Source organism: Fundulus heteroclitus, chromosome 17, assembly GCF_011125445.2.
Source record: "Fundulus heteroclitus isolate FHET01 chromosome 17, MU-UCD_Fhet_4.1, whole genome shotgun sequence".
Lineage (NCBI taxonomy): Eukaryota > Metazoa > Chordata > Actinopteri > Cyprinodontiformes > Fundulidae > Fundulus > Fundulus heteroclitus.
In genome coordinates this window covers 17,517,280-17,537,618 of record NC_046377.1, presented here as the reverse complement: position 1 = coordinate 17,537,618, position 20,339 = coordinate 17,517,280, and the positions used below count along the sequence as shown (strand labels likewise).

At 38.9% G+C, this 20,339-nt stretch overlaps 1 protein-coding gene across 1 annotated transcript; it reads left to right on the top strand.

Moving 5' to 3' along the window:
• The first annotated feature begins 1,690 nt into the window (after nucleotides 1-1,690).
• On the top strand, nucleotides 1,691-19,758 carry itfg2 (integrin alpha FG-GAP repeat containing 2). Its single transcript, XM_012873841.3, has 12 exons — nucleotides 1,691-2,224; nucleotides 2,859-2,954; nucleotides 3,030-3,071; nucleotides 3,147-3,324; nucleotides 3,412-3,551; nucleotides 5,116-5,264; nucleotides 5,340-5,434; nucleotides 5,743-5,796; nucleotides 6,259-6,350; nucleotides 6,998-7,115; nucleotides 14,305-14,478; nucleotides 19,605-19,758. Exons 1-12 carry the CDS (start codon nucleotides 2,129-2,131, stop codon nucleotides 19,670-19,672), a joined length of 1,302 nt encoding a protein of 433 aa, XP_012729295.2. The 5' UTR covers nucleotides 1,691-2,128; the 3' UTR covers nucleotides 19,673-19,758.
• The last annotated feature ends 581 nt before the right edge of the window (nucleotides 19,759-20,339 follow it).

Here is a 20,339-nt window from a genome sequence, read left to right as displayed (position 1 = left end):
TATTAAAAAAGTGTCGGTCCTCACCCGACTATTTTTCACCTGTTTTAGTCGCATTTATAATAATAGGAAAATGGATATAAATGCAAAGTGCATCTAAAACTGCATAAAGTATCATAGGGAAAAAGTGAAAAAATTCTGCTGTGCAGGATAATAGAACACCGCCCCCTAGCGGACAAGCGTGCCCAGACTCTTGTCAGAAGTTCACATTCACTCATTGATATGAATGTATTCATCATTTTGAAGTTTTAAAGAAGCCTTAACGTTTAATTTTCCAGGTCAACGTGATCATAGAGCAAACGACCGCAGCGGGGTTTTTAAAGCAAGAATTATTTGCACATGTTTGAAGTTATTGTGGATTTTCTTAATCATAACAAGTTGAGACTAAGCAAGACAAATTAATTTGTGTCTCACATTTCAGTGCAAGGACAATACAAAGTGCTTCACATGATTGAAACCTGGGAAAATAAAACCAAGTGGAAAAAATGTTGGAGTAAAACGTAGGAAAATGGACTCAAAACAAAACATTGGAGACTACAGTCTTTTGTTGCATCAACAACCTTCTGGTCTGTCTCTAGCTGCATACTAAAAACTTTGTTTAGATTGAATCTCATTGAGTTTCTCCCAGGTCAAATAAAGGTTTAATCAAGAATAATAATAATAATAATAATAATAATAATAATTGCCAGAAGCTAAATACAAGCCTCTTGTTTGCTTTTCAAAACCAGTTTGGATGTGGGCTTGGATCATTGTTCTGTTGGAACATCCCATTGTCTAGCTGTTATTTTGAGGAGAAGTTTGGGAATTTTGAACTCCATCCACTTTGTGCTGTGGACCAGTAACACTGGCGCTAAACAGCCTCACACAATGATGCTGCCACTACAAGGAGCAGGCTTTGACGTCGTGACTTCTTTCAGTCTCTTTCTCATTATTAAATGTTGAACACTGACCTTAATGGAGGCAAATTAGGCCCGCAGAGCTTTAGATGTTGTTTCTGGGTCATTTATCACCTTCTGGATGTTCGTCTTTTGATGTAATTTTGGTAAGCCAACCCTTCAACACTGTTAATCTTTTTTAAAATTTGTGGATAATGACTCTCACTAAAGTTCACTGGAGTCCCAAGGCCTTAAAAATGACTTTTTAAAAACTCTTTCCTAACCCATACATGTCAATGACTTTGTTTCCTATATGTGTTTATTTATTTATTTATTTTATTCGATTGGGGTATGACGTTTAGCCTTTTGAGATCCTTTTCAGATGCTTTTTAAGAGATTTCTTAATTCTACATGCCTGGTAGTAATCCTACCAGAGTGAGAGCAGTGCTATTTAACCCACCTTTACAAAAATAGGGTTGATCAAGTTGGTTTGGAGAGGTTTTGTTTTGTTTTTGTTTTTCACTCAAATGAATGAAATAATTATTTTGTGTTTACTCAGGTCATATTTGTTGGATATTAAAGCTTGTTTCATGATCTTAAACATTTAATTGTGTCAGCAAAGTAAACAATAGAGGAAATATGTAATTGAGCAATTTCTAATTGATTGATGGATGGATGGATGTAAGACATCAAAACAATCAGATTTTTTTTAATCAAAACTAAAAAAAGAAAAAAAAATCACCAAACATCTGCATCTTCTGACCACTAGATGTCGCAATTTCACATTCAATGGCAAAAATTGCGACAATGTGAGACGATTTTTTTTTATTGTTATGAATTATCTTAGTTGTAACGTTTTAGTGCTTTATATTGTATTGTCCAAGCCTGAGTTCTATAAAATGGATTAAGACATATTAACATATTAGTATTCTTTTTTTAAAGTACGTTTAGTTCCAATTATTAAAAAGAAACGTGAATGGGTGAATAACATGCATCAAAAAGTTTTTTTTCTTTTCTTAGAAAAATGTAGAATAATTTCTGAAACACCAAAGATAGACAGCGAATGTCATTTATTTTGTCTTTTCGCAGTTTCCGTTGGTTTCAGGCAGTGTCGCATCGCGCTGGTTTTGGGTCACGTGGTTTTGTTTATCAGGAAGTAGGGCCACAGTCGGAGGAGTAAGCTGCCGTACCTGGTTTATGCTATGAATGAGTAAAGCTTTCCACATGTTTGCTTAGCGGATTTTAACCCAGCAGCGATGAGGTCGCTGAACTTCGTGCACCGGGTCAGTTTGGACTTTACCGGAACCATGTTTCCTCACGCCATCTGTCTGGGAGACGCAGACAACGACTCGGTAACAAACCTCAGATTTCATCTTCAGTTCATTTAGCTAACTCCGTATTCCTAATATCCGACGTGATGTGGGTCCAGCACTCACACCAAACCGGAAACCTTTCTTTTCCATTCTTTACAATTTATATAAAGTTACAAAAATACAATTTATAAAAACCCTAGCAGCGCATCTGCTGTGGGGGAAAGAATAATCAGTTAATCATCGACGGGGAAATAACATTTATGTGGGCAGGACTGAGGATTTTACTTTTTTGTCATGTTTTAGTTTGAATCCCATTTGTACATTTTAGATTTATTCATCTTAAAATCATACACAGCCATATTTCGACGTACAGTCATAAATAAGCGACTTGATCTGCAGTTTGCTTCAGTTTTGGTTTGTTAAAAACTAAAGTGTGAAACAATCTTTTCTGAGGTAGTATTTACTTAATATTTGGACCAAGATGAACTGATCTGATGATTAAACGTAACTTATTAATATGTATATCGACATTTTCCATCTTGAAGTAACTGTTGGAACCTCATGAAGCTTAATTAATCTTTTCCTTAAAAATTGTTGTTGTTAGGATTGTTGTTGGTGCTGCTGGATAATAAATAAATATATAAATAAAAGCTTTGTGTTTCTCTCTCTGCAGCTGAATGAGCTGATTGTTGGAGACACAAGTGGAAAGCTACTAGTTTACAAGAATGATGAATCCAAACCGTGGATCACACGGACCTGCGTGGGAATGGTTGGTATCAAACAGGAAAACTGCAGAAATACTCTTGAAACCTGTTGCCCGTCTTGACGTGTTCTGGTTTTCCAGCTGACCTGCGTCGCAGTCGGAGATGTCTGCAACAAGGGAAAGGTGAGCGGATTAAAACAAGAAGCAGCTGAAAAGGTTTGGGGGGTGACCCACTTAAATCTCCTGGATCTTTTCCAGAACCTCGTCGTGGCTGTGGGTGCAGAAGGATGGTTCCACCTCTTCGACCTGACGGCTGCCAGCGGGAGCAAATCGGACTCCTCCAGCCAGCATGAATTCCTCTGTCATGATGATCAGAAACCCTTCTTCACCCAACATATTCCTGCAAACACTAAAGTCATCCTCATTAGTGATATCGGTACAATCCTTTTTATGTTTTATGCTGCGGCGATAAGCGCATGTCATGGATAATGCGGTGACGGTGGGGCCATCTTCATGTGTGCAGATGGAGATGGCCGCTGTGAGCTGGTGGTGGGATACACAGACCGAGTGGTCCGAGCCTTCCGCTGGGAGGAGCCGTCCGACAGCTCGGATGGGGGATCCGGTCAGCTGGTTCTCCTAAAGAAGTGGCTTCTTGAGGGACAGGTCCGCATCAAGTTTTTCAACATTATTTATGCCGCAGAAGTATCCATAGTTAAGATTCAGTCAAGCTGTATTTGTAGCTGGAATTTGCAGTCTTTAAGAGTTGGCTATAGCAATTAATGTTGTATTATAAAATATTAAATTCACATTTTTTTAAAATAAGTTGACTCAGAAAAAAATCTGTCTTGTAAACCGCCAGGTTTAGGTTTTAGCTGTCTGTCATGCGTCTTTTAATATACAGACTGGAAACCGATAGTTGCTGCTTGTATATCTTTCAGGGGACGTTTTGCTCCAAATTTGCTATCTTCTAATGAGTCTAGCTGAGACTCATTGCAGGATTGATCCCCTAACAGCAAACGAGCCTAAATCGGAGACAACTGTTCATGCGCTCAGTTTTTTCTGAAAACCTATCCAGGAATCTTTGTCAGTTCTGGTGGCTCACATTTCAGCAACCTGCAGTCGGTGAGCTGCTGTTTTAAAGCACATGGATGCCCATCCTCCTAGGCACATTCTAAGTCAGATGTAAATCAGTGACACACCTATCACTGTCCTGGGTTGTTAAAAGCTATTGCCAATATGGCGTCTTTCACCCCTTTTTCTAACCATCTGTTCTCTCTCTCCAAAATCTGGGCATGAAAAGTGTGTCCTTTGCTCTTCAGGAGCAAGTGGGCTGCTGAATCATGCCCTGAGCTGGTGGCCCTCCTGTGCTGCTCCATCCGCTTACGTAGTTGTCTCCTTTCTCGGATGTAGGACTTTGAGCAGTCCTCGCTGCTTTCGGACCGCATATACAACGCTGCTCAGCTGTGGTTTGGGACAGAAGGGCCAGAAGCTTGGGGGCAAGATTCAGAAGTCCACTTGTACCTCATGTGCTTAAAAACAGCAGCACTCCAATTACAGGCTACTCCGTGGCGAGCCACCACAATGAAGAAAGACTCCTGACTAGGAAAAATACTGAGCGACAGAAAAGTTGCCTCTGGTTTAAGCCTGTTTGCTGTTGCCATGACCCGGATAACTGAGAATTTACACAGGCATCTCCCCTTTTGTACACACAGATCCCACATTAAAAGGAAATATTTGCACTTAAAGCTGTGCTGCAAAGCAAAAACCTTTTCAAAAAGGCATTAATTGGTCATATTTCAAGTTTATGATGGAAGGCATGTATCTTCTGACCATGAATATGTAGATTGGCGGAGTATAGGGGGAAATCACGACACTTCTAACAAATTCATTGTTATCTAAAAACCGCAATAGTTGAGTGCACACGTTTTAATTTAGCATTAATTTCTTACAATCCAAAAAGGGACAAAATTAGACATATTACATGCAATACACCCCGGTAATATTTGGTTAACAGACTGCAGCTCAACTGCATGTTTTTGTTGTTGTCATCAACAAGGTTCAGGTATAAATAATTCTGGCAGGATATTTAAGCACTCTTAGTACATCTTAATCCATGTAGAACACAATTTGCAATTTTTTTCTTGTAAATATTTCACCCAGAACTGTGAGGTTTCTATGTGTATAAGTAAATTTTAATGTGTTGTGTTTTGTTTTTTTTCCCCCCCAGGTGGACAGCCTGGCTGTGAACCCGGGTCCAGAGGGTTTACCAGAGCTCATGGTGTCCCAGCCGGGCTGCGGATACGCCATCCTGCTTTGCACCTGGACCCAACAGGACTCCACCGAGTCTGAGGACGACGCCCCTGCCACGCCCGGCAGGTAAACCCAGTCAGATTTAAAAAACACGAGTTCAGCTGTTCGTGCAAGGTCAGCCTGCATGTTGTGTGTTCACAGCGACGGGCCTTCCAGAGATGTAGTTCTCCACCTGACCAGCGGGCGGATCCACAACAAGAACGTTTCTACTCACCTAATCGGCAGCATAAGCAAAGGTAACAAGAAGATTCAATTATTTCCAAACTGATTAGTTATAGTAACTTTGTCTTTACTAATTAGTGCAAGTCAAAGTGCACAATGTCTTCCGGTTGATTACGTAAATACATGTCAAAGAAAATATGTAGGAAAAACATGATTTATAATTTCTTTACACAGATGGTATGTTTGGCCCTCTTGTTTTTGCTTCATATTTTGTTACACAGAATAAATCAGGAAATCTAATCTAAAATCTAAAAATATGTTAGAAACTATCTGAATAAAGTTTTAAATTGCTTTAACTTGTTTTTCTTTCTTTTTATACTAGGTTCAAAAGAGGAATCTTCTAAATGTGGACTCTTTGCACTCTGTACTTTAGATGGTAAGAGAGCAATATTTTTTATTTCTTATTTTGTTCTTTTTGAGGAAACAAAACTTCTTTTTAAACATAGTACACTAACAAAGCAATATAGGGTATTAATTACTCAATTTCTTAGTGTTAAGCAGGAGTCTCCAGTCCCCGAGAGATATTATCTTTTAACTTTTAGATATGTCCTAAGTACAACCCACCTGATGTAAATTAATTATATTATACTGATTGGTTGTTAGGTGGCGCTGTAGAGCCGTTTGGCCTGTTTTTGAGTCCTTGGAAATACAAAAATTCCTTAACGTTTTGTGAATTATTGAGTTTGTTTCATGTGGTAGAATAATAATAATAAATCCTGCGATTACAATAGGCCTCTGCAGCGCTGTCGCTGCTCAGGCCTAATGAAGGCCACATTTGCAGAATTTCAGATGAACATTAAAGCTCACACGTGCTTTTCCTGTCCTCTTCGGCCGCCAGGAACCCTGAAGCTGATGGACAGCTCAGAGCAGCTCTTGTGGTCAGTTCAGGTTGATCATCAGCTCTTTGCCCTGCAGAAACTGGATGTCACTGTAAGTCTGCCCATCAGTTAATGACAGTGTAAAACCAATGGTTGGTATAGGTTTAGATCAATAGTTTTTATAATTCTATTTTTAGAAAATAGCTCTATTTCTGACTAAAATGCAGAACCAAACAGCGAACTTCAGTGGACTCTAGAATAACAACCTACCTGTTTGGTGAGGTCATTTTTCTGACAGTGGAAGGTTGAAACTCAAAACTGGGTCATTAAAAGGACAGTCATTCTAAGCACATTAGCAAATCTTTAACAGACTGACTGAAAAAGCAGGAAATCCATTAACTATTCATCTTAGTTAAAGAACAGACACAGAGCCGAGTCTCCAGGTTGAATTTATTCATTTCTGCTTCTTCAACTTTACAAAAACATACTTCCCAACTGCAGGGGCATCCATTTTTATTTATTTCTAGTAAACACATAACATACATTACATTAGCAAACACTGAATTTTTAGTCATGTCAAAGAACTTAAAATAATAAAAAATGTAAAATAATAAAGTGTTGCAGACTATGAAAATTTGGCGTTGGCTAAATGAATTTCTAATCTCCCGCCATGTAATAAAATATAGTTGTTACCATGTTCTAAAGTTTACTAAGGAATCTAAATGTGTGAAAATGTGTTTGCTTGGCATTTAATTGTAGGGAGACGGTAGAGAGGAGGTGGTGGCCTGCGCCTGGGATGGTCAGACCTACATTATCGACCACAACAGGACCGTGGTGCGATTCCAGTTTGACGAGAACGTCAACGCCTTCTGTGCAGGTACTAAAAACGTCTTCGTCATTAAATTTAATCTTACTAAATGAGCTTCCCTCATTTTTCTTTGCTGCTGTGTTTCAGTTATTTTACTGTCATTAATGATCCAGACGAATCTTTTGTATGTTTGCAAACACACTGGTCCAGATCTTACCTGATAGACCAGAACAACTTTGTAATAGTTACCGATTTATAAATTTGAGCAAAAAAAATTATCCGAAGCGGGGGTTCTTCAATGGTCCGTTCTTGGGCCACTTCTATTTGATATCTGTATGCTTCATGTAGCGCAGCTTTTAGGTTATTGCATCTCTTACTACATCTTTGCTGATGACACAATTTATTATATCACACCATGATAGCAGTTCTTAAAGTCACTTAGAGAGTGTCTTCATACCACTGAGTGGAGAGGCTAATATTTCCCCAAGCTTAGTGCAAATAAAACTGAAGTGATTGTTTTTGGTCTCCAACATCAGAGATCAGGAATCCACCAGACCTGGTTAAGTTAAAACCAACAAATAAACAATAATCTACTCCCTCCAGGGGGAAATGTCACATCTCTTTTTCTTTTTTTTCCTTTAAAAGGGCTCCGGTTAAGTTCCTCAGGTAGACAATAGTGTTTTAAAAAAAATAAAACAATGACACAATTGTTAGAATTCATAATAATTTAGCTTAAATAAGGAGTTAAGCAATAACTCTATAGAAACACTATCAGCATTACCTCTAAAAAGAACCAATAATCTGTTGTTGAAGCCTCATCAAAGCAAGTGACTTAAAAAGCAGAACAAGCTGTTAAAGGAGCAATAAATTAGAAATTAACCAAAATTGTTCTCATTTGTGAGCCGGGATGAAAATAATATTCCCTATAATCAATTGAGCCACTCCATCAACATTTTTCTCTTTTCAGTCCTAGTGGTACGGTGCGGAGCGGAGCGACTTCGTTGTAGTGTATAGCTCGGGTTTACTTCCTGGTTCCTGAACCAATCATATTGAGAGCTCCTAAAACAGCGCGCAGCATTTGGTATTTTATCTTCGCAAAAAGCAGCAGCCTGCTAACATGGAAGCCAGTAAGAGAAGCGGACCAGAAATAGAACAGAATACAACATCGTATACCTGTCCTGTGTTTGTAAAATTTCACTGGAACCTTTGAGGAAACAGCAGGCTGTATGTGTTGTTCCGATTTGCAACACTAGAGGTCATTATTACTTATTGAGCTCGGTTTTGCTCTGGGGACACCTCTAGAACCTATGGAGATGACTGTGCAAAGAATGATTCTTCACAAAAATCTAGAAGATACCCGAGTATCGTCTTCATCAGACTGCTGCACAACAACAGTGTCTTCAATCAGAGGCGTCTTTAGAATTGCTGCAATACTGACCGCTACAGGAAACCTTTCCTGGCCACAGCAACCAGCATCTATAACAACTATAAGAAACCTGTATAATATGAGTTACAGCGACATTTAACGTCCTTTTAGGATTAATAAAGTATTTAAATTGAATTGATAGAATGAAACAATACCTGAAAAGGAAGGAAAATATTAAGCTATGCAGGCTGTTAAACAAAAGGGGAAATTGTCCAAGTTATGTTTTGCATCTTGTCAAATGTCTTATTCTGGAGTTGTGGAAGAAAGCCAATAAAGCTTTTCAAATCCAGTTTTATAATGAAAATACATGCAAAGCTGCCAAAGCTCAGGAGGAACAAATGCAAGTTCTGTGAAAACTTATTTGTTCCCTAACAGATTTTTTTTCCAGTTTTCCCTTTTTTGTAAAACTTAATTTGTTAAGATTATTAAATACATTTTGAAATGAGACAAAGATAACATGTGGAAATACAAAACGGTCATCAAACGATTTATCTTTATTAAGGGGGAGGGTGGGGGGCAAACCAAACAATAAACCAAACGATTTTTGAACGTTAAAGAAAAAAAAACATAGTTTAATCAAACCCTGATTAAACACATTTTTGGAAAGCTCAATTCAATTTTAAGAAAGTAAATCTTTTTAACAACAACGTTGGAGTTTTAGGTTTCAGTTCATATTTACAAATGCTGAAACATATAAAGCTGCTTAGAAAGTGAAAAAATGAAAGATGGCCCCAAATGTTTGCACAGTATTTTACAGCCACATAGCAGCTAGCAAACACTGCACAACAATTTATATAGAACACCAGAGATCAGATCATCTTGGTTCTTCTCCAAAAAGAGAAAACAAACAGAAAAGAAACAGTATGGGTTTATTTGCGTAAGGCTTCCATCTGTACTCTCAAAACCTTCTAACCCGACTAACCTCATCTGATCTGGATCACTTTAATCTCTCTCAATAAAACTCTTCTCAAAGAGGTGCAATAGTAGCTGCATTCCCTTCTGAAACATTTGGAAATGGAAAAACAAATGTACATAAAGCCTAAGACTCAATTCTTAACAACAATTACAGCAAAGTTGCTTTGTAGGTTTAGGGTGTGTTAATAAGCAGCCGCTCACAAACACAGTAAAATCTATTACTTCCACATGGTTTATCAAATTAGCTTAGATCCGCTAATTTAGTTTTTATCTGCCCTTTTTTTGGTAAAAGTTAAACAGAAAAGATTAACTGAGATGTTTGAAAGCATTTGGATTCAGAGGTATTGTGCCAGATTTCTTTCATTTCTGATATAAACCTACACCACTAGATGGCAATGTTGTGCTTCTGTTTGTTTGCTGTGCTCAATCAAACCACATTTCATCAGTGAGAAATTTACTTTCATTTATTTTAGATATATTCTCTTACTGACATGGGGATAAGAACCCAAAAATCCTCCTTTACACTTGATTCTTTCTTCTCTATGTTAATTTGGACCACTTGTTACAGCATGTTCGTCTACAGAGTCTTGCAAATGTATTTCTATTATTTTAGGATTGTCTAATTTATCTTAATTAAGACGTTTCTTATGAGGCCCTCTTAATTTGTAGGTTTGCAGTTGTTCCATATTCTCTCCATTTTTCAGATGGTTGATTAAACAGTGTTTCATTACATGTTCAGAGCTTGGCATATTATTTAGAGCTAAACCCTCTTTTAAACTTGTCCACCATGTTGTTGCTGATCTTTCTGCTGTATTCCTTGGTTCTTCAAGATGCGATTTTAATACTGTTCTCTAAAAAAAACTGTGCCTCCACAGAACAGCTGAATTTAAATAACCCAGTTAAACCCTGTTTACTAACTTTAAGAAAACCTTTAAAAACCTTGACCTAGCATCATCATAAAGGTTTTCCCATTTGAATTAGCCCACAATGCATCAGTTTTGGACTATAAAGCCCATGAGAATTATAATATCTATGTTGGAAACAGTTTAGCATGTTGCTACCCGTCCCAAACATTATCAGTTGGGTATTATGTACAGATCAGCAATTTCCCTCTGGGATTATTATTATTTCATTATTAAGTATTTCTGATTCTGATTCTGATTTGGCTAACAAGCTGCTAACAACATCTTAGCTAACAGTAGCTAACATTAATTGGTATGCAAGCAGCAACGAATGTGCTATAAGTTTCTAAAATGCTGACATTAGCTAAATTACTAACATGATATACAACATTATCTGCAATACTAAGGTTATTTATTGTGGGCGCATTTGAATGATATACTACCGTACTACTAAAAGCATGTTAGCAAAAGTAGCACTAGTAACATTTGTTATGCTAGCAGCACTTTATAAGTATTACGCTAAAGGCACCGTTCTCAGGTTCAGCCATTCTCAGTCCCTTTCCAGTTCATCTATTTTTTGCTCTTTTGCCCTGACACCCGAACTAATTCTTTATCTTCACAATCTAAACCTTAAACATCACCTACATGGTCACATCATTTTATTTATACCTGTAAATTCTTACCCTTTAGTCAGTTGTGAACTGCACCTAAGCTCAGACAGCTTTTTGTTTGTATACACACTCCTGGATTTGGTGCGTCTGTGTTTTTTTTTTTTTTTTGGTTTTTGTGTGTGTGTGTGTGTTTAATTCTAAAATCTCCAGTCAGTCATTGCAGATGGCTGCAAACACTGATCATGGTTCCTAACCTTGCCTGCAAGCTGAATTCTCACGGTATAATAATAATAATAATAATAATAATAATAATAATAATAATACATTTTATTTAAAAGGCGCCTTTCTAGACACTCAAGGTCACCGTACAGAAGGGTAAAAAACAGAATGTCAGAAACAAAATCAAAACAAAAAACATTTAAAAAATAAATAAATAAATAAATACCGAGGATGGGACAGGGAAATTGATAATTAAAGAGAATAGGCGGTCTTAAACAGATGAGTTTTGAGTTGTGATTTAAAATTTAGAAGTGAGTCCGTGTTTCTAAGTACGGGTGGTAGAGAGTTCCAGAGGCGGGGGGCAGAGCGGCTGAATGCTCTGCTCCCCATGGTGGTGAGACGGGCGGAAGGGACAGACAGGTGTAAAGCAGATGAGGATCTAAGAGCACGGGAGGGGGTGGGAATGTGCAGGAGGCCTGACAGATAAGGGGGGGCTAGGTGGTGAAGGGCCTTGAATGTCACCACGAGAATTTTATATTGAATGCGGAACTGTACGGGGAGCCAGTGAAGCTGTTGGAGGACCGGGGTGATGTGGTGGATGGAGGGAGTTCTTGTTATGATGCGAGCAGCTGAGTTCTGGACCAGTTGTAGTTTATGGAGTGATTTCTGAGGAAGGCCGAAGAGGAGAGAGTTGCAGTAATCCAGTCGGGAGGTGACAAGGCTGTGCACAAGTATGGCAGCAGTGTGTGGGGTAAGGGAGGGACGGAGGCGGTTGATGTTTCTTAAGTGAAAGTAGGCAGACCGGGTAATGTTATTGATATGGGATTGAAAAGATAGGGTGCTATCGAGGATGACACCCAGACTCTTAACCTGGGGGGAGGGGGAGATGGAGGAACTGTCAATAACAAGTGGGAAACTGCCGGTTTTGGAAAGGGTTGATTTGGTGCCGATGAGGAGAACCTCAGTTTTACTACTGTTTAATTGAAGGAAGTTGTTAGTGAACCAGGCTTTTATTTCACAGATGCAATTTGTGAGGGAGGTGGGGGGAAGAGAGGACGATGGTTGTGTGGAGAGGTAGAGCTGGGTGTCATCAGCATAGCAATGGAATTGGATGTTAAATTTGCGGAAGATATTGCCAAGGGGAAGGAGGTAGATGATGAAGAGGAGGGGCCCGAGCACAGAGCCCTGGGGCACGCCTGACGTGACGGGGGAGGGGGTGGATTTGAGGGTCTTCAGTTGAATGTACTGAGTGCGGTCAGAGAAGTAGGAAATAAACCAGTCCAACGGAGTGTTAGTGATGCCAATGGAAGAAAGCCTACTGAGGAGAGTGGTGTGACAGATGGTGTCAAAGGCTGCACTCAGGTCGAAGAGGATGAGGATGGTGAGTAGTCCAGAATCAGATGCCATGAGGAGGTCATTGGTGATTTTGATGAGTGCTGTTTCAGTGCTATGGAGTGGCCGAAAACCAGACTGAAATTCTTCATACAGGCTGTTGGCAGATAGGTGAGTATGGAGCTGGGAGGCAACTGTTTTTTCAAGAATTTTGGAAATGAAGGGTAAATTGGAGATAGGACGGAGGTTGTTGAAGTTGATCGGGTTGGCACCAGGTTTTTTTTACAATCGGAGTGATGGCAGCAGTTTTGAGAGGTGTAGGGACAGTTCCAGTGGTGAGGGAGGTGCGGATGATAGCGGAGATGAGGGGAACCAGAGAGGGGAGGCAGGTTTTGACAAGTTGTGTTGGGAAGGGGTCCAGTTGACAGGTGGATGGTTTGGATTTCCGGATGAGCTCTGTGATTTCCGAGACAGTGGGAAGATGGAAGGAGGAGAGCGACTGTGTAGGCGAGGGAAGATCTGCTGAGGTGCTGAGATGAGCCGTTGATCCAAGGTTTTGGTGAATATTCTTGATTTTTCCTGTGAAGTATGACATGATGTCATTGCAGAAGGAGGTTGTGTAAAGGTGCGGGGGGAAAGAGTCTATAAGAGGTATATGTGCATTATATATGCTCCCGTCTCAGCTGCTAACGTTGCAGCATTATGATTTAATGCAGGACATACAGCTTTGACAAAAGCAATAGCTGCTGAGCCCTCAGCCAAACCAAAATAAACACGGCACCACTGGAGGACGCAAGCGTAGCTGCTGCTATCACATCTGTATTGTTGGAATCCACAATTTCTTCTTTGTCTACAGCCTTCAGAAAATGAACTACAAAGTGTGCGTTCTCTTCTCTGCGGAGATCTTTGTTTGTGAGGTGGGCTGTGCTTATAAATCATGCCACACAAAGGATTGTGGGATTCCTTATAGCTCCTTAGCGCTGGTAAGGGACATTGCGTGGTTCCTAAGCGAGAGGAAGCATTTAGGCTCCTTCCTTACTGAGTGCACTATTCGGATAGCATATCGACCGCTTTGGCTAAAGAGTCCACTCCTTACCCAATAAGCGTAATCGGATGGAATCAGTGCCTCGATGCGATCTGCTTGGCTCCCTCTCACAGAAAACTTTTAAGAATAATGTTATTGTTTGAAAACCTGGGTCAAATTAGAATGGATTTACCAGACTTTGAATCTGTCAGTATGATCAGGTTGAATTGACTTTTTTTGTTTTTTGTGAAGTGCCTTGAGACTATTTGTTGTGATTTGGCACTATGTAAACTAAATGGAATTAAATAGCATTGTGTTTAATCTGGAAAAGGATTTGGAGCGTGGGGTCTTAGAGTGGTGTTGAAGGTGCTCAGCTGTTTATTAATCTTATGGGCTATCATTAACTTTCCTTCTTTTATTTGCTGCCGAGGTCCATACATTCAACATAAACAATACTAACATTAGCTAATATGCTAACGTTACCTTATTACTTACTAGAGCTGCCTGTGATGCTAGCTAATACACTATCAGTAGGTAAAGTGTTAACAATAAATAATATTCTAACATTTGCACATCTGATATTTGTTGATTTTGTTATGCTAAGCTAGCAGTAGCTATCATTAGCTAAACTTTAAGGTTAGCCTAGCTAAACTTTAAGGTTAGCTAATGTGCTTCTACAAAATATTTACCAAGGGAAGCCTGAATACAGGCAGGTTTTACCTTTTTAGATTTTTACTGGTGAAAATTTTAAAACTATAATTTTCTTTCTCTCAGCTTTGCACTACTTTGTCTGTGTTCAAAATGTGGATTAAAAACGTTGTGTTTTTAGGTCAATACACGTGTAAGGAGGGCAAAAACAGCCCCTGTCTGGTGTACGTCAGTTTCAACCAGAAGATCTACATCTACTGGAAGGTGGCGCTTGAGCGCATGGAGTCCACCAACCTGCTGCGAGTGCTTGAGGAAAGGCCTGAATTTAAAAGCCAGCTGAAGGTTCTTGGAGTTGGTGAGTACACAAACAACTCGGGGGTGGTCTCCAGCAAGCAAATTCAGCTCAGATCAGAGCATCGTTCATTAAATTCAGCCAGCATTGCCTTGAACAGGAAACCAACTGTGAAAGTTTGCAGCCAACAAATGTTCAGTCCTAAAAGCTGGCAGTCAGACTGGGACATGAATGGTAATGAGGACGGAGGAGAGTAAATCCTGATCCTCTGCAAGGTTTACTGCCCACTTTCTTCTCACAGTTTCAGAAATGTGTTTATTTGCTTTGTTGACAAGCGGAAAAAAACAGGACTGACACTTCTGCCTCATCTGTGAAATTCAAAGATCCAACTAGAAAATTCCTAAACTACCTACACACACATAACCTTTTAGAAGCCAGCAGAAGCAGGTTAGTGTTTAATTAAAGTCCCAAACTCTGGCACTAAGCCAAGGGTTGTTACCAAACATAAATTGTATTAATTAAATTTTTTGTGAAAAGTGAAAGGGAACAAGTACAAGAGATAAATAACACATATTAACAGGTCAATAATTGTTAGAATATCTAATTGTTTATATATTTATAGTGTAGACAAGCAGGGGCACAATATAATAATAATAATCATCTTTATGCAAATAAGTGATGGAGTGAATAAATAAATAAAGCTTATAAAGATTATAACCCTACTCTCATAATTTATAGTAATTATATGGTACATGCATTATATACATTTTAGATTTTCTGAGGAAAAAGGCAGAATTTAATTAAACCCTTGCATTAACATTTGATGATCAGGTATATTTAAAAAAAGCAGTAAGCCTATTTTAAATGTAGAGAAAGCCTCCCCTGAGCAAACAGTTGAACAAAACCACTTAAAATAAGAAAATAAAACAATAGGGTCAAGCTTTCAGTTAGTGTTTTGACCACGGACGGCAAAGGACTTGTCTCCAGTCAGATGTTTACGTCCAAAATAGAGAAAACTGGTAAAATTAGGTTTGAATTTAAATGTGTATGTAATTTATATAAGGACAAAACGAATGCAAATAAAGAAAATGTCTGTCCCTAGCTGGTCTTTTTGATAAAAGTAAATTTTTTAACTAATAATCGTCGATGAGATCTTTCAAAATTAGCCGCAGGTTGTTTAAATACTGGGTGCAGGTAATCGTAAATTCAGCTACAATTACTCTCAAATTCACCAAATTACAGTTTGTGTTTAACTGCAGGGTGACTGGCTGGTTGGAAGCTCAGAAGTTGGTTCATTTTCTGACCGTTAATGCGACAAAACCAAAGGCCAGCACTGTTTGCTTAAAAATATGATCATATTCGGTTTGTATTCCATCCATCTATGACAAATCATTATTATATCAGGATTAAAATGACACAAAAACATCTTAAAAAGCAAAGCACTTGGTTGTTTTGCCCTGTTTGGATTTTTAATGTGTAGCTAAGCAGATGCTGCTGCTAGCTTTTATATTTAACAGCTAATACTAGCGATCCTTTCATAAAACCCTGATATTGACTGACAGTTGAGGTCAGCAGGGAAATTTATCCTGTCCAAACGCAGACAAATCTGCAGCCTGTCCATCAACCCTAATGCTTGTTCTCTGATTGCATTTCCTCCTCCCTTCGCCCTCCTCTGTATTAATCATAAACACGGCATTTACCTTCAGTCGGCACTTGGTTAATTATCCTGGTCAATTATTCTGAATCCTCCATGGTTATTTCTTTCCTGTTAATTTCTTTTGTTAATTGCCTTTCATGGTGAAGCATTGGTCTTGCTGCTATCTCAGTGATTTCCAGTCTGAAAGATTCAATCTAAATTACAAATCAGATCGTTCTTTACTGCATCATGTGAGAAAGTAGAGCCAGACTTTTAAAAGACAAATTCATAATACTTGGAAAAAGAGCAAAAATGTTTTCAGCTTTCATTTAAAGGAGCCTATAGAGGGGAAGCTGCCTCTATATGGGAATTTGTGTGAATGGATTATGTTGTGATAAAAGGCTTTCACAAAGAAAAGGAGGATAAAAATGGGGAAAAAACAAACTGAACTCTGTACTGTGGCTGTTCACAGCGTAAGCCGCCCTAATCTAACCCGGCAGAAATGTCAGCAGCAGCCCTCAGCCGCTCCCCTGCTGGCTTTCTTTCTTTTTATCTTACTTTAATTTGTGCCCTTTGGCCGAACGTTGATTATTAAGAGCCTCTGGTTTTCTGTTGCAACTGGTAAAGGTTTCTAAATGCAGCCAGCTGCTCTTACATTTCTAATTTGTGACGAAGGACTTGAGTCGTCTGCTCATTTCGGCTCAAGCGAATAACTTCATTCCTGAAGAGTTGTGTGATATGAAAAGGTAAGCTGGCTTTTATTTTCTCACCTGAAATTGATAAAAGGGACGTTTTATGGTGAATTGTTTTCTGTGAATCAATAGAGGTGGATTTACAGCAGTGGTGCATCTGAGACAGTCAAGCATTCAGTTGTTATGCGGCAGTAATCTGGAACCAACTAGTAATTATGGCTAAAATTAATCAAAATACTTGTTTTTTTTCCCCAGCATGAGCTTAAACTGTGGGTATACTCTGTATATTTCGTTTCATTTTATTTATTCCTTATTATGTAATTCTGTATTGTTTCTTTTTGCTCTTCTGGGTCTCCTTAAATTCCTACCAACAAAAGCCTTTGGGCCCAATCGAATCTCCTTCTCATATAACACTCCTTTGTTTGTGTTCATATTAATCCGGTAGCAGTTTTTCCTTTTTTTTTTTCTTCAAAGGTCACAGAGCTGTCAACGATCAGACCAAAACCCTATTAAAAAAGAAATGGATGAAATCCGAGGGGCTTATATTGAATATTTTGAAGCAGTGCTATGAGGCGGTATTTAAATTGGATTTAGGACTGAAGAGAAGCGGAGAGTTTATCAAGGCGCTGACAAGTGGAGGGATCAAAAACCAGAGCAGATTGTGTGTTTGAAGGAGGTTACAGATATTGGTCAGATTGAGAATTAGACTGTTGGAGGACCAATCTATCTTTTGTGTTTTATTTGCTGCAAAAATCCATATTTATTTCTATCTGATACCTTATGTGCAAATTATTTTATTGGTTTATAGTGCTTTCCCACCTTATGTGTTTGTTTTTGTCATACTTAAATTAGATTATTAAACTAATTTTAATATAAGACAAACATAATCTTAGTACAAAAAAGGCAATTTCAAGTTAATAGTTTAATTTATTTTGGGAAAATAATGCTCTCCAAACCCTGCTGGCCCTGTGGGAATATTTAGTTTCTCTCCTTGTTAAATCATGAATTAACTAATTCATGATTAAAAGTTTCATCCACCAAATCCAGGCGTAAGAGCCGAGAAATTGTCTGACAACATAAGTAGGCTTTTAAGATCTCACAAAGAAACACAACATACCCCAACGTAAACAAATTTAACAGCATAGGTACTGAACTTATTGACTAGGGATGTAACAATCCATCAATCTATATCAATATGTCAATTAAATGATTAATGATCCAGTTACATCAATGCAAAATGAAAACATCAATCCATTTTGTCTTTTTAAAGACCTTGACTTTGAAATTCACATTAGGGAACAGCTGATCTATAAAAATTATTATTGTTTTTACTCTATAATATAAAGAATGCCGTTTTTTTTATTTAAATACCTGATGCCTGTAAGACCTTAGAAATAAAATGGTCAAATGTGAGTTGATATTGCATCTTATCAATCACAGCCTTGTGAATTGAATTTAATAAAAATCTTATCGTAGCACTTTGTGATATCGGCAGTTATCGTATCGTTGTCCAAACAAATCAATATAACATTGAATTGTGATAAAGCTGGTATTTTACACCCCTATTATTGACATCTATGAGTCTAGAAACGGTTACAAAGCTATTTCTAAGGCTTTGGGACTCCAGGGAACAACAGGAAGAACCTTTATCCACAAATGGAGAAAACATAGAACAATGGAGAACCTTCCTGGAAGTTACGGGGAAGTGCTGACTCAAATTAGACATATGTATAACTCATAGTTGTTTTTTTTTTTTTAATTCCTTAAAAATTAAAAACTTTTTATATTTGAGGCAGTAAGAGGTTTTATTGGGGCTTCATGCAACTTTTAAATTAATTTGTCTTATTTCAAAGGCTTAGAGGATCCATGTACCAATAATGATGATATTCTTGGTCACATGATAAAGGAGGGTCACACACAGATCACCTTTACCAAACTAGGCTACTGGGAATTAAAATTCTGGTCCAACTCAACCCATGTTGCAGAGAAGCAATGGTATTATATGAAGTAATCCTTATAACTCCTTTTTAACATTACAAATTAAGTGATATTATTCACTAATGGTTAAGTCGTAAGATTCATTTCTACTTATTCTTTATGCTTTTAGTTTTACCCCTTTTCTGCTTTGGTTTAAACAGCTCTAAAAGCAGAAAAGGGTCAATGGTAGTCTCCTGTGACCAGAGCACCTTGCTGTGTCCCATGTATGCTTGTGCTAAAATATATTTGCGTATTCTTGCGGCTTTTTTATCAACAATGGCGTTTTTTCTTGCCACTCTTCCATAAACTGTCCTGATAAGATTCCCCACCTGATCTGTGGGTCTTTGCAGCTCCTCCAGAGATTCAGTGTGCGTATTGCTTTAGGTAGATCATGTCTTGGTAGGTTAGCGGCTGGGCTAACGCTTTTCATTCCCAGATGATGGCTCAATCACTTCTCTGTGAGATGATCCAAATCTTGGGATGTTTTTTTTGTTGTTGTTTTTTTTTCATACCCAAATCTTGCTTCAAACATCTTCAGCAGTTTTATCCCTGCAGCATTCCTAGGTCTTCATGATGCTGTTTGTTCACTCGTGTGCTGTATCAAACCTCTGAGGTTCCTACAGAACAGCTAGGGTTTATACTGAGATTAAATTGCACACAGAGGGAGTCGTAAGTGAAGTCTAAAGGGATTTGACTGCACTGTATTTTATTTAGCGGTGTCGGGGGGTGTGCTGAGTAGAAATGCACGCCACACTTTTGAAAATCAGATTTTAAGTTTTCCTCCTTTTCACAATAATGTAGATCTTTGGGCTTTGGGAAGCCCTCACGTATCTGGTGTCCCGTGTCAGCAGTAATTGCCACATCGTGCCTTTTTATCTCTCCAGATGCTGAGGATTCGGCTGCAGTGAGAGATCTGGTGGCGGATGTTCTCTACCAGGATGCACAGACGTAGCGCGGCGGCAGATTTTTACCACACAGCCTTCTCTGTATTCCCCTCCCAATGTAAATACTCTGCTAATAAAAACTGTGCGACGTGCTGCTGGTCGTGTTTTTTTTTTTTTTTTTGTGTCAGGCTTGGGTGCTTGAATTATCTGCTTCTGGCTGTAATCTCAGCCCTCCACGCTGGTGCTGTCATTGGTATTCTGTCTGCCCTGGTTGTTTCCTAACAAGACTGGGGGGTGGGGGGGAATAAAAGCGTGAGGCACATTGCAGGGGATGTGCTTCACTGTTCAACCCCCTGTTTTCACTGGAGTGACGACGATCAACACGGCCATTATGCTGCTGTCAGGTCAGCGATGACAAGCTGGTGAAAAAAGAGGACCCCTCCTCCTCCTCTTCATCCTCTACAAGATGTTCTCTTGTGAAGTGAATTCTCTTAAATATATAATGCCGTTCTGATATTACGTAACGCAGCGTGTGTTATATAATGAAACGGGCAGCGAGACGGCAGTGTTGCCTCGCAGCTGAGCAGCGGTGTTCCTCGCAGGGCCGGGGGAATCACCCGCTGTTCCTCCGGGGAGGATCCTATAACCACCTATGTCGGCTGGCTCTGTCTCATGAAAAAGAAATGAGAAGTGTTTGTGTTTGGTTTGACTGAGGGAAGGCTCAGGTGTCTTGGG